The 13,400-nt window shown below is 40.7% G+C and overlaps 1 protein-coding gene across 1 annotated transcript in view; it reads right to left on the reverse strand.

Annotated features, from left to right (window-relative positions):
- Positions 1-13,400, reverse strand: part of Slc26a7 (solute carrier family 26 member 7) — a 115,422-nt gene that overhangs the window by 19,279 nt on the left and 82,743 nt on the right. The window contains exons 10-12 of the mRNA XM_052175432.1: positions 7,992-8,069; positions 6,941-7,036; positions 1,194-1,300 (exon numbers count right to left, since the gene is read on the reverse strand). Of these exons, the coding sequence (XP_052031392.1) occupies positions 1,194-1,300; positions 6,941-7,036; positions 7,992-8,069 (281 nt within the window). The remainder of the gene's footprint in view (positions 1-1,193; positions 1,301-6,940; positions 7,037-7,991; positions 8,070-13,400) is intronic.

A 13,400-nucleotide genomic window follows, 5' to 3' on the forward strand; every position in this document is an offset into this window, starting at 1 on the left:
GAAGAGAAGGAGAATGAGAAAAGGAGGAAGAAGATTCTGTATTTGAGGGTTCTGTATAGGCGAAAGTATATTTTATATTTTTAAAGGTACAGGCTCAAATTGTTTCATAAATCATTATAATTCCAGGGGACCAGTGAGAATGGAGTATGACAAGTAGTAGACGAACCCTGGCAATGCAGCAAAATAGCTGTTCAAAGTGGATGAACAAGTTATTGATACTCAGCCAAAAGTCACAACAATAAAGCACCCCTCAGCAAATGACGTGGCTTCTAGAACGTGAAGATCTCTGGTCATTTAATTTCGTAAATGATGATTCCTGGTGCAAGTTTACATCGTATTGAATGCTATATCCTTTAACTTGTTTTTAAATGCTATAATAAAGATACAACCAGGAGATTTACTTATTTTATTAGATGTTATGAAATTTGTTACAGTTTGGGGTTTTTTGGTAACCGAATGCTCACAACAGTTTTAGTAACAGTCAAAACAATGGGATCAACTCAAATGTCCATCAGTGGGCAAATGAACAAATCTATTCCAAGAAATGGTCTCCACTCTGAGAAGATGACACAAAAGACTCGGCACATATTAGCACAAACATCAATCTCACGATAATTACCTGTGGTGAAATGAGCTCTCTGAAAAGAGCACACTGTGTGCTTCAGTTTATGTACATCACGAGGAATGCAAGCTACTGAACTGTGACACAGCTCGTTCGGTTTTTAAACGGCCCTCAGATGAAGGCTTGGCTTCCCACTTATACTAATGGGAAGCAAAAGAAGCACTCAGAGTTGAAGGATAAGAGAAGGGAATTGGGTCACTGAGAGTGTGTCGCTGAAGGTGATACTGGCACCATAACCCGGCTCTCTGTTTTCCAGGCATGTAGAAACAAGTTGTATTATTCCACTGTGCATTCCATCATGGATGCACTGGGCCCCTACAGGCCCAAAGCAATCTCCAAATCATAGGCAAAATAAAATTGCCCCTTTAAATTGATTTATATCAGGAATTTGTGATGATTTTGATGATTCTCTTTATTATGACCAATATTAGTCTATATCATAGATAGATAAAATATATTGTGGTTTGCTTTTCTGTTTCCCCACTACAAGTAAGATATGAAATTATAGAAATATATATATGCATATGCATATATATGTATATATACTCAGGGTATTTAAATCAAGCCGTACCTTGGGAAGCGTCCTAGCACGATGGCTATGGTGCAGACAACACCAAACAACAGTCCCACATTGGCAGCAAAGCATATTGTAAAGATGTAAGTACTGATCCAAATGCCCTGTAGACACAGAAAGGATTTTGTCACGACTGTAAGACCCTCACACTTGTATTCTACAGCCCTTCCGTGAACAAATCTCTAAAAATGGACTTGCTTATTTATTCGCTCTCTCCGCTCTCCCTTCACCTTCAATTCCATTTCTTTCATGTCTGTTATGCTTAAAGTCTTTGCCCTACATTTAATGCAGATTAAAGTTACAAGTCATTTCCTTATTGCTGTATTAAGAGAGACGAATCGAAAGCAGCAGGTTGTCTTACATTAAAATATTAGAAATAACATGGTTTGTACTCTGTTAATTTGTCTGCAAGATATTGGTAAATCTGTATTTTTCAAGAATATTCTGTAGTGGAGAATAACAAAAAAAGGGAATAGAATATATATAATACAATGCTCGCTTGTTTTCTTTCTGGTTCAATGTTTTAATGTACCTTCAAACAACATAACTTCTTGTTATCCACATGAAATTGAAACCCCACTCTGTAGCCTAAAAATAGGATAAAATCATGGTGACAGCTGTATCCCACACCCTCTCCCTAAGGCTGAGGGATTATCTCAGAAGGGTAGAAGGACTGTAAGAGCCGGAGACAGTGGAACACCACACACAAAAGTGTTCTCTGGGTACAGCAAGGCAACAGCACCTACAAACTAGCTCATACACAACAGTATGTTCAAGATGTGAGCAAGCTTGGGCTGGACAAACAACCACGCAAAGAGGGGAGAAGCAAGCACAAAACTCCACCTCTAATGGAGCAATTGGGGCCGTTCAAAGCTCACGGGAGAGGGAGAATCAGAAGTCTTTAAGGGCATCTCTGGAAGGTGAACCACACTCTAGGGGATATAGGGGATCGCCTGACTCTTACAGCATTTAGGTAGGCAACACAAATTGAACTACATAAGCTATTAAAAAAAAAAAAAGCATGAAGCTGGGTTGAGTAGAGGGTTGGGGAGGGGTGGATCTGAGGCAGGGTGTGAAAATGAATAAAATACAGAGTGTGGAATTCTTAGAATCTGAAGAAAAGAAACACAAGACAAAATGTTAGCTTAGAAAGGAAAAGGGAAACCTTGACAACACACAGAGGCTCATTCGTTCCGTAAACAAGTCTGAAGCAAATATCTCTAGAGTGGATTTGTTTTAGACTTGAAACAGTTTTCTTGTGTCTTATCCACACAAAACTGCTTCCAAATAACCTGTTTTGCAAAGCCAAACCCTTGGAAGCAAATGGGGGCGGGGGTTATCTTGAAAACCTTTCGAGGTGTATGATTTCTCACGAGGCCATCCCAGCCTGCCACCCTATGGGTTGGGACACAGTTGTTCTCTTTAATTCAGATGAACTGGCCATCATTTTAGCCTTTATTGCTACACACTGTATCTTTCCTTACTGGGCTATGATAGTATATTTAATCATGTGCAAAGTAGACTTACAAGTTTACTATAACTTCCACTTCCATAATGATGTGAACTCTACCTATCCTGGGCTGCTGAGCCTGCCTGAGTGCAGGAGACCGGTACCTCGTCAGAGCATTGAGTCCCACTCCCCTCCACCAATCTCCATAATTACAGAAGGACTTGGGGATTTTAAAATCTTGTCACTTAAAAACAAAAAACAAAAACCATGTAGCCTAGAGGCTAGAATTCATTAGACAGCCAAGCAATTGCAGTACCATCTGGCTCTATATTATTTAATTTATTTTTTTGTGAGAATTTCAGACATAAACACTATATATACATCAGTTCCACCCCTACCTCTTCCCCTTCCATCTGCCTATGTCTTCCTACTCCCTCTCAAATTCATGACTTCTTCTTCTTCTTCTTCTTCTTCTTCTTCTTCTTCTTCTTCTTCTTCTTCTTCTTCTTCTTCTTCTTCTTCTTCGATTATCACAGTTTTATATATGCACCTATATTTTGCTCTCTGGTGGGATGATAGGTCTGTACCATTAAATTTCCATAAAATTACATAAAACTGACTGGCTTCTGAATTCAGCTCTAAACCTGTGAGTAAACTCTCATTTAGAACTCTCATGTAAATTCTTTACAGGTGTTTTCCACAGGAGTTCCATATACAACTCTAAATAGAATCAATCTAAAACTGTGTGAAAAAATAAAAGATTTCTGTTTTTTAAAGTGGTGACTTCTAATATAATTTTTGAACTTTATACCTTAAAGTCAGTGGTTCAAAACTTTCCTAATGCCTTTTAGTACAATTCCTCATGTTGGTGTGACCACTAACCATAAAATTATATCATAAGTGTAATTTTGCTACTTTTATGAACTGTAGTGTAAATATTTTTGGAGATAGAGGTTTGCCAAAGGGATTGCAACCCCCAGGTTGATAACTAATGCTTTAAGTTATTTACACACACACACACACACACACACAAAGAGACAGACAGACAGAGAACACAAAAAGATCTTTGGTAAAAACAGCTAAGAAATGTTTAGATAAATATATCTAGGGCTAAAGAGATGGCTCAGTGATTAACAACACTGACTGATTTTTCTCGAGGGCCCAGGTTCAAATCCCAGCACCCACATGGCAGCTCACAACCTTAATGCCAGTCAGTATCTGACACCCACCTTCTTCTGGCTTCAGCTTGTACTAAGCACATGGTTGGTACACAGACATGCATGCACACAAAATGCCCATAACATAAAATAAACTTTAAAAATGACATTTAAAAAGATATATATCAATTTACTCCAGCCATAGTATATGATTAGAACTTAACACGATGCCACTGAATGATAGTGGGTCCGCTATGCCAACGCCTCCTTTTACAGTCTACTCTGTGTCTTCATGTAATGACTCCTAAATCCAGATTTTCAAGACCAATATCAATCAGTTCACAACTAATATCCTATTTCATGTTTTATATACTTTATTTATTAAAAGTGGAGGAGGGCACAGTGCATGTGTGGACATCACAGGAAAACTAGTGAGAGGCGGTTCTTTCTTCCCACCATGTGGTTTCTGAGGACTAAACTGAGGTCATCAGGTTTGTCACAGCATCTGACTACCTTCTGAGCTAACCTGCCAACCCACAATTACAATCTCTTAGGCCATTTTTAAAGTTGTTTAGAAAAACTGTTTCAAACTTGCAATGCCCAAATACATACCTATCAGACCTGTCTCCATATCCCTCCTCCTCCACTGTGTTTGCTCAGTTGTAAAACTAAGGTTCACAAACACGCTACAGTCAGAGATCTTGGAATGGCAGCTCACTGTGATCTTTCAACTCCCTGCCCAAGCTCTCCCCAATGCCTCACAATAGTTAAGAGAGAACACTGGAAACCGCATCCTCCCGCAGTCCACTGAGGATGCTCACACTTTATTTTCCCTTCCCATTTTCTCTAACAGCCTCCTACTTAGGGGCCTGCTTTCGTAATTAGCACTGAAAACTTCTTTCTGTCCCCCTCTAAGCATAGGTTCCAATATTTGGTTTAGGTCATACATTAAACGCATTTGAACTCTACTTTGTCATGTTAGAATAAAGCCGAAGTGTAGTATAAAATTAATTTATAAAAGAAAAAATCTAAAAAAAATAAATAAATGTGATTTTAAAACCCTAGCTCTAAGTAAGCTACCTGTCAACTATTCAGGAATTTGGATAATAAATCAGGAAAAACACATGAATCCTATGATGTGAGATAGTCTCAGTTTTCAATCATCTGTAGTCTGCCAAGGATATCAGAATCTTGAAAGGCCTTTACAACAACTGTGTTGATAAGAGTGTGTATGGACAAGAGTTTTTAAGTTTGTTGGCTGAAGCCGGGTCACCAGAGAAGCAGCAAAGAGTCCAGTGGAGACACACTTAGTGCTCAGACTGTGTCAAAAGTGCATCGTTCTCTGTGTGACTCCAACTTGTCCTCAGCCCGAGAAAACCTACAGGTGTGTTGAGCACTTTGTGGTTGTTGTAACAAAATACTAGAGGAAAACAACCCCAAACAGAAACGTTGTGGGTAGTCCTGGTGCTTGTTTGTATTTTGATTCTAATTCCGCTTTCCCAGGAGAAAGATGCAGTTGAGGAGTGACTTCTACTTGTAAAGGCTAGAACTAGTGATTGGGCAGTGGAAGGGAAGGTAGAGCCGAAAAGTTTGGGGGGAAAGAAGGAGAGGGGAGGACAAAGAGAAGGAAGGAAGATGGAGGAAGAACAGGACGATCCAGATTCTGAGTGGCTTTAAACAGCCACAGGCAGCTATGAATATCTTACAAGGGGTGGATAAATACAGGACAATTTGTCTTAGCTAGGTGGGCAATTCATATCTGTATCAATTGGCGCTGAGTTTATTGTGTGGGTATCTTGTGGACTGAGAGTTTATTGATATATAAATCTGACTGATTAATTATAAGCTTCTAGAGTTTTGGTTGACTGGGTTAAGGGGATTTGTGACAACTAGCTGCAGGGAGTGGGTGGCTGAGAAGGTAGAAGCTGCTCCGAGGCCCACAAACCGGACAGAGCGGGGTCTCTCGGGGGCCCAAGAGTAGCCGGTGATATCACAGGATGCAGCAGTTTTAAATATTTCCCGCAACACGGGAAAAACGTGCTGTGTTATCGAGGCTTCCGGGGCTTCCGAGCCATGGTAGTATTGGGGGCACAGCAAGTCAAATCACTTCCTGTCATGGCAGCAAGAAAATGGAAACAAAATGGCTGCTAATAGCTTTTTCTTTTTCTTCATCTGGTCACTAGCCTTGGGGGCTCATGCCACTTCCGGTTCAGGGCTTTGCATCTTAGTTTATGCTCTCCGGGAAGAGCATGACAGATACACCCCAAGCTGTCCTTTCGCAAGCCCCAGGTTTCTCAGAGCATATACCCATGGTGTGAGTGACTCTCGGGAGCAAGAATGCGCATCTTTAAAAATAAAAGACCCATAGTGTACAATTCTTTTATGTTTCTGTGCCTTTTCCTATGAAGATGGTGTCAGGGAGGTCAAGTTGTTATCACCGGGTCTCTGCATCCCTCATCCTCTCGGCCTTGTGCTGTGGTGAGAGTCACAGAAACAACATAAGGAAAGTAAGCACCGGCATCTGCCCAAGAGCATCACAGCACAAGGTTCAAAAGAAGAAACATAGGCCATGCATTTCAATAGGACAAGTGCAGTCCAGAACAGAGCAGAGATTCTTCACTCACCACCAGAGTGTACGTGCACTAAGTATTTCTGCTAGCCAAAACACACTTTCTCTTTGTTTACTGTTATCTAATCTGCTCTGTTCCCAGAGATATCTTACTAATGTAATTCTCCCCACGGCTTAATCTATTTAAAAGACAAGTTGTGAGAGGTTTTTGGCATTAACGTGGACACCGCTGAGAGACCACTGTGTGTCTATGTATCATACATTTAATGCTGGATTTTCATGCACGTGATATACCATCATATCTTTCAGTAAACTCTGCCTTTACAATCAATCCACGATTTAAACTGGGAATCCTCAATCCACTCGAATTGAAATCTTTTGAACTACATATTCATCAACATAAGTAAAATTCTGTGTTCATGCTGTCTTTGGAACTATGAAGATATAACTGTGTATGCACAAGTCTCAAGTGGCTAAGTGTATTTCCTTACGATGAAAGTGTTAGAACATATTTGTTAGCATGTGCTCAAGCCAAAGAAGGAAAATATCTGGTCAGACTGCTACTTACCCAATCGATCTTATCCACATTCCAGTATTTTTTTAAATCCCGGAACTGTATTAACATTCCCTTCAGTCCCACAACAATAATACTTGCAAGAACGCACTGCAAAGGAAGAATAAGTTGGGGAAAAGTAAGACAAACATTTTAATGTGAATTTAAAACACCAGGGTATTGGTGGTTGTTTTTAAAGCAAATTGTTGGGGGAAAAAAACTGTCACAAATTAGATTAAAGTAATATTTGTTTAAAATTAACTTATTTTGCACTTTAGGGATTCAAGATCAGTTTTAGCAAATCACACGTCAAAACTGGTATAAGTCTAAAAAAAAAAAAAGAAAAAGAAAAAAAAGAGAAACAAAGTGAGGGTGAATGTCCTAAGACTGAACATCCTTTGTATTAGGATCACTGTATTTTATTTGAAATGTATTTGTTACAGAAATTATGCATTCAACTTATATACGTCCTAATAATGGCTTGTTTCACAGATACTTAGACCTTTGAGAAATGAACTTGAGTACTAATCAATCATCTTATGAAAATGCTGACTCTCCCTTGGAAAGCAAGGAATCAGAGAACCAGAGGCAAGGGCCAGCATGGTAGCTGGGGTCGTGGGGAGCCCTGGCTATGAAGGGGTAGGGAAGCACAGGTCCTAGTGCTAAGTCCCCCTCCAGAAGAGACAGGCGTGTGTGTGCTGTGGAAGCGGGTTTTGTTGTCTACTCTCTTCCTTCAACCCACACTTTCTGCAACATTCTTTGAAAGCCTCTTTTCATTGCTGAGGATCAAAACAAGGAATTCATTCGTGCTCACTGGTCTTTACCATGGAGCTGCACCCCAGTCCCCAAAGCATAGTTTTCTTGAGAGTATTTCTAATTCCCCCTGATGAACCAGAAGACTGTCACCATTTCCTTCCCTTTCTCCCCATCCTTCCTTATACTCAATATTCACTTACATAAAATGTTTTTCAGATTTAAGATTATTGAATTTATTGTTCCAAGGTGTTTTATGTGCAATAATTATGATTAAAAGTCAAGATGTATATCATAAAAAGTACTACTATACCATGGGCAGCCAGTACAGCAAAGGTCCTATTGCATAGATGACAATAAGGACGAAAATGCAAGATATTAGACAAGCCACCTGTAAAACACAAGACAGACAAAAGAGAAAGCCTTGAACTCTATTGTTATTTCAAAGCTATGGGAACAGGGGCAAGAAACAAAACGTTGGCATATCATTGTTAAGTTGCATGGACTGTCCTTAGCTGTGTTTTGCAGTGACAAATGTAACAATTGACAAACTGCTACAACCAAAATGAAGTCAATGATGGGACAATTACAAATGCACACGTACACACACATACACAGACGAACACGCACTCACACACGCACAAATAGGGCACCATTTATTGGCGCAACACGTTGAAGCAAAGGCTGGTTGCGAGTATGAGTGAGACCTCGATGGAAAATTCTATAGCCTGATTCCTCTCCTCACTTCCCAGAGGGCCCTGTGGGTAACACGGGGAGAATTTGCAGCCTGGGGTTTTTATCTGCTAATGACATATTTGCACCAAAGCTCCCATCTCCCACCACTACCACCACCACCCTCAGCCCCCTGAAGTTCCTCACAAGGAATGCTGGCTACAAAGTGCTTGGATGGAGTTGCAGGCACAGTTTCTCTGCCAATGCAAGAGACTTAATTTTACTAATCCCAGGAAGTCTTTAGTGTGGTGTTCTTTTGCACTAAGCCTACTGACAAAGCACCTGACTTCCAGAGCAACGACAGAGAGCCCAACCTCACAGAAGCAGAAGTCTGACCTCTTAAAACATTTGGCCAAATTCACAGGTCCTCAAATATCACTATGAAGAATTCAAAGGGAATCTTGCTGTATTAGAATGGCTTGAACTTAAATAAAACACATAAGTAAATTCAGAATCAGGCAAGAATAACTGAAGGCCTCAGACATTGCTGCTGGGGTACACTGCAGATCCTTTGAAACCAGCCTCTCATATGGAGTAATGCACACACTTACTGTAGACCTAAAAAGAATACATAGATTTTGGAACATCCTCCAAACAGCAGAAGGAAATCAAATGTGTGGAAGTCAGACCATTAGTGATAGGAGAAGCTAGACACAAAACATACAGTTCTGCATCAGTCACTGTTAGGACCATAAAAAGAGAAAGAGGGGTGAGAATAGGGTATATGGTGGTGTGGGGGAAGGGGGTGCCTCGGCGGGCCCATGCTAAGGCATCCCTTCCCCCGAGGTACCAGACACAGACCCCTATAGTATAAAATAGAGTTTATTCAGGGTATGGGGAGGGGAGTTAAGAGGGTAGTAGAAGCAGAGAAAGGCAGAGAGAAGGGGAGAGTAGAGAAACAGAGGCTGGCCATGACCCTGTGGAAGAGGGGGAAGGAGAGGAGAGCCAAAGAGGGGGCGAGAGAGGCTGGGAGAGTGTGTGGACAAGAGGCAAGAGAGGCAAGAGAGGCGAGAGAGAGGAGGGGCTGAGCAGCCCTACCTGCCCTCTCCAGGTAACTGTGGGTGGAGCTTAGACAGAACCCTAGCAGTAACAGAAAAATTATAGGCTGGCAGGGGATGGGGATAGGCATTGAGAATTGAATATAATTAGACACGAGGAGATACCCATTTTGAAACGATAGAAGTATTTTATATATTGATTTTGTGGTTAAACAAAATATACTTTTCTAGAAACAATGACTTTTACCCCTGAAATGTGGTGGCATTTACTAAAGTCAGTAAACCAATATAAACCTGATTTTACAGAGAGATATTGAAACTGAATCTGTAACAGCTGCTGGCGTGTGAACACACCCAGAGGCATCCGGCATGGACACGTGTCTTGAACTTGATGCCTCTGAAGGACACACTTGTGGAGAAGGGGTCGGTAAAATAGCAAATGACTCAGCCCATCAGTCATGCTCATAGATTAGAACAGCTACGTGCTTAAAGGGACAGAAAAAAACACACTAACTGATAAGTCTTATTTCAGGTACAAAAGAAAAAAAAATCATCAATGACTTTTGTCCGCTCCAAATGAGTCTCTTTAAATCCAATGCGTACTGTCTACCTGGGAACAACTTCAGTCCTAAGAGCTGAAATGAATTCCGTGTGAAGTCGGCATTCCTAAGGAGGCTCTGAGGCCTACAGAGATTAGTTCATCCAAGGTCATGCAGTAAGATTGGAGACTTGAGAAGGCAGAATGAAGCCTGCACTGGACTCAGAGCCACACAAGTTTGAGGATTTTTGTTTGGTTTTAGTTTGTTGGTTGGTTAGTTTATTTCCCTGTCTTTGAATTGTCTTCTCATTCAGTCCAACATGGATATATTAGCCACTCAAAAATAAGTGGTGATTTAGAGAACATTAAACCCCTTATTTTTTTTAAAACCTGAATTTATTTATGTTATACGTATAGCTGCTTGTCTGGGTGTGTGTCTGGGTAGTTTGTGCCTGGTACTCATGGAGGCCAGAAGAGGGTGTCCTGTCTCCTCAAACTAAAGTTAACTGAAGTTGCTAATTAAAACTTTACTCTCTCAGAAGAGTGCCCAGTGTTTGAAGCTGCTGGGCCATTTCTCCAGCCAAATCTCCTTATTTCTAAGCAAACGTTTAAGTTAGCATAAGCCTATGTGTTTGGAAAAGTTTTCCAACTTCTGTCAAGAATCATGGGTGGTGGGAAAATGCAGATTGAATCAGAAGAAAGGGATATTGCACAGTGGCGGGACACAGGGCAGAGTGCGGGAAATAGCAATCTCTCTCTTTTCCATCTGTCTCTCTCTCTGTCTCCTTGTGTCTCTAAAGGACATCAAGTGTGACCATCTTGTTTTTAATAGTCTTAAATATGGAGAATAAGTCTAATGGCTATGAGCCTAATGCATAAACGGTGAAGTTTCCAAAGATTGGTTTACGTTTTGAGTTTTGTTTTACATACTAATACTGTGTCTTTTTCTTTGACTTGAATTGAGGCAGGGGATGCCTTATTCCTCGAACCTATGATATCATCTAATTTAATGTGGAGCGTTCAGTTCTCAGCACTGGCAATGGAGATTTTGCAACACAGGGTTGGTTTAATTTGGAATCGCTCAAAGTGAGGCAGTTCAACAAGCTAGAGATTTTTCACACCTCCTTTTTAAAGTTGCTGGAGAGATTGCAGCCTGCTAAGGCTGCTATAAAACACTGCACAGCAACTAAAGAATAGTGAGTAATGTGTGGCCCCCTTAGGCTCTACATTAATCATATTTGGTTTGCTTCCATGTCAGAAAACAAACAGAGCATAAGTGAGCTGTCTGAAAGTTTTAGAACTGAAGGCAAGTGTTCACATCCTTATCATCCGTGAGGCGATCAGGGCCTGTGTATTTCCCTTTACAATACTTTCCGTGTCACGCTGACTAAAGGCCTGAGGACAATGTTTGTCTTAAAACTTTAAGCAGTCACAACTAACAGTTATGTCTGCATAAAAAATAATTAAATCTCATTTTTTCACATTTTATTACAAGGTTATGTGCATAAATAGGTATGTGTATATGTGTGAACATTACATAAATTCCCATTCAGAAACACAAAGGAAATGGACTCAGTAGCACAGTTATATACTGCACATTCCGTACAAAAATGACCAATTAAGAGTCCTCCATAATCATGCAATACTTAGTTGGAAAGAGGATATCCTAGTTGTTAGCTTTCTAAGCAGGGATCAAATAATGTCCAGATTTATGAAAGGTAGTAGAATTGTAATGATAACAACAACAACAACAATAATAATAATAATAATGAAAGAGGAAGACAGGAAAGGGCAGAAAGAAAGAAAGATTGAAAGGCAGGTTCTACAGCCACAGAGCTAAATTAAGAAGGCCTTGAAGAAAATGCAAGCAATGAGCCTGCTTCTGGAAGAATCGGAAGAATACAGTTTTGCAAATTAGAGCCCAGAGGCAATCTTAGCGTTGCAGCAGAACATGCCAGCTGCCCTTCTCCGTGGGGCTCAGCAGCCGCTGCGGCAGATGCTGTCTGGCATCCCTCTTGGTTCTGTGAGCCTCCTGAAGTCCCGGAGAAGCAGTGATGTATCTCCTCTGTTGCAAGTGAAGAGAAGCACGCAGGAGAGGGAGCCAGGGGACGCCGAGCTCCTGCACAGAGCTCAGAAAGGAGGGAGTGAGAAACAGTGTTCACTTGTGCTGTTGGTCTGGCTCTCTGAAAGGGAAAGGCTGCTCTTAGAGACCCCGGCTCTGGGCATCACATGCAAAGGAGAACACTGCTAAGAGCTTTGCCACATGTGTGTCTGTGCCCAGAGCACTTGCTAGTAAATGATCAGATTCTGTGTTATTTCTGTTGAAACATTTAATTCGTTTTTCTGACACACTGGCAGTCTTTATATTCCATTCACTCACGTACAATAGTCCTAGAGTCTCTGCCCCTAAGTAATTGAAATATTACTAGTCCGTATTAGGATTAATCCACACATGTAAAATACATACCAGATTCCTAAGTTTTATTGAAGAGAAAATATGTTTTAAAAACTGTGTATACTTCTCTAACCCATGTTGAAATTATAATTATTTTATCCTATCAGGTAAGTTAAAATTTATTAAAACCAGTTTTAATAGTTTTTCATTTTTAAAGATGGGGCCATTAGATAACTTAAATTACTTAGGTAGATCATATTATATTTCTTTCCCGCAGGACTTCTCTAAAGTACATGACCAAATGCCTGATTTTAAAATGATTTTTTTCCAACCATAAATGCACTACAATATATTTAAAATGTATTAATTATAATAAAAATTGCCTGATGAATAAAAGCCAAATCTCTGGCATAATGGCAACAAGACTGCTAAATTGTATCCTATGTAATTTAGCCATTTTTCTTTTTTGTCCACTGCAGCTATGCACAGAGATACAGACCATGAGCCATGCGGGGCCTCTGGCTCAATGAACAGCAAGGATACAGTGAACAGTAGCAGACGGAAGCTGTACTCTCCTGTGGCTTTAATTTCAGGCAAGAAAGAAGATATCAATCATACGGTCACATTAGTGAGCACAAAATGTCAACAGTGCACAAAACGTGAAGAGAAGACCAGCGCCCACAAGGGTTAGTGGAAGCTGCAGAAGAGAAGGAAGCAGCCAAGAGGGAACAGGAAGGCAGAGAGAGTGGGGCAGCCTAGCAGGCAGAGGAGAATCACGTTCTGCAAAGTTGAATATGAGGTAGAACCCAGGCCGCTGGGGTTCAGAGAGATGCCTCAGCAGTTACAAGCTCCAGCTGCTACTCTGGGACCTGAGTTCAATTCCTAACACCCACACCAGGTGGCTTACCGCTGCCTGTAACTGTAGTTTCAACAGCTTCAACGCCATGTTTCTGGCCTCTGCAGACACTGACACTGCATTGCACACTGAGTGATGCATGCTTATACGTAAACCTATCATTAAAATCTTAAGAAGGAAGAATCAGAGGAACACAGGAACGA

Source organism: Apodemus sylvaticus, chromosome 3, assembly GCF_947179515.1.
Source record: "Apodemus sylvaticus chromosome 3, mApoSyl1.1, whole genome shotgun sequence".
NCBI classification, from domain to species: Eukaryota; Metazoa; Chordata; class Mammalia; order Rodentia; family Muridae; genus Apodemus; species Apodemus sylvaticus.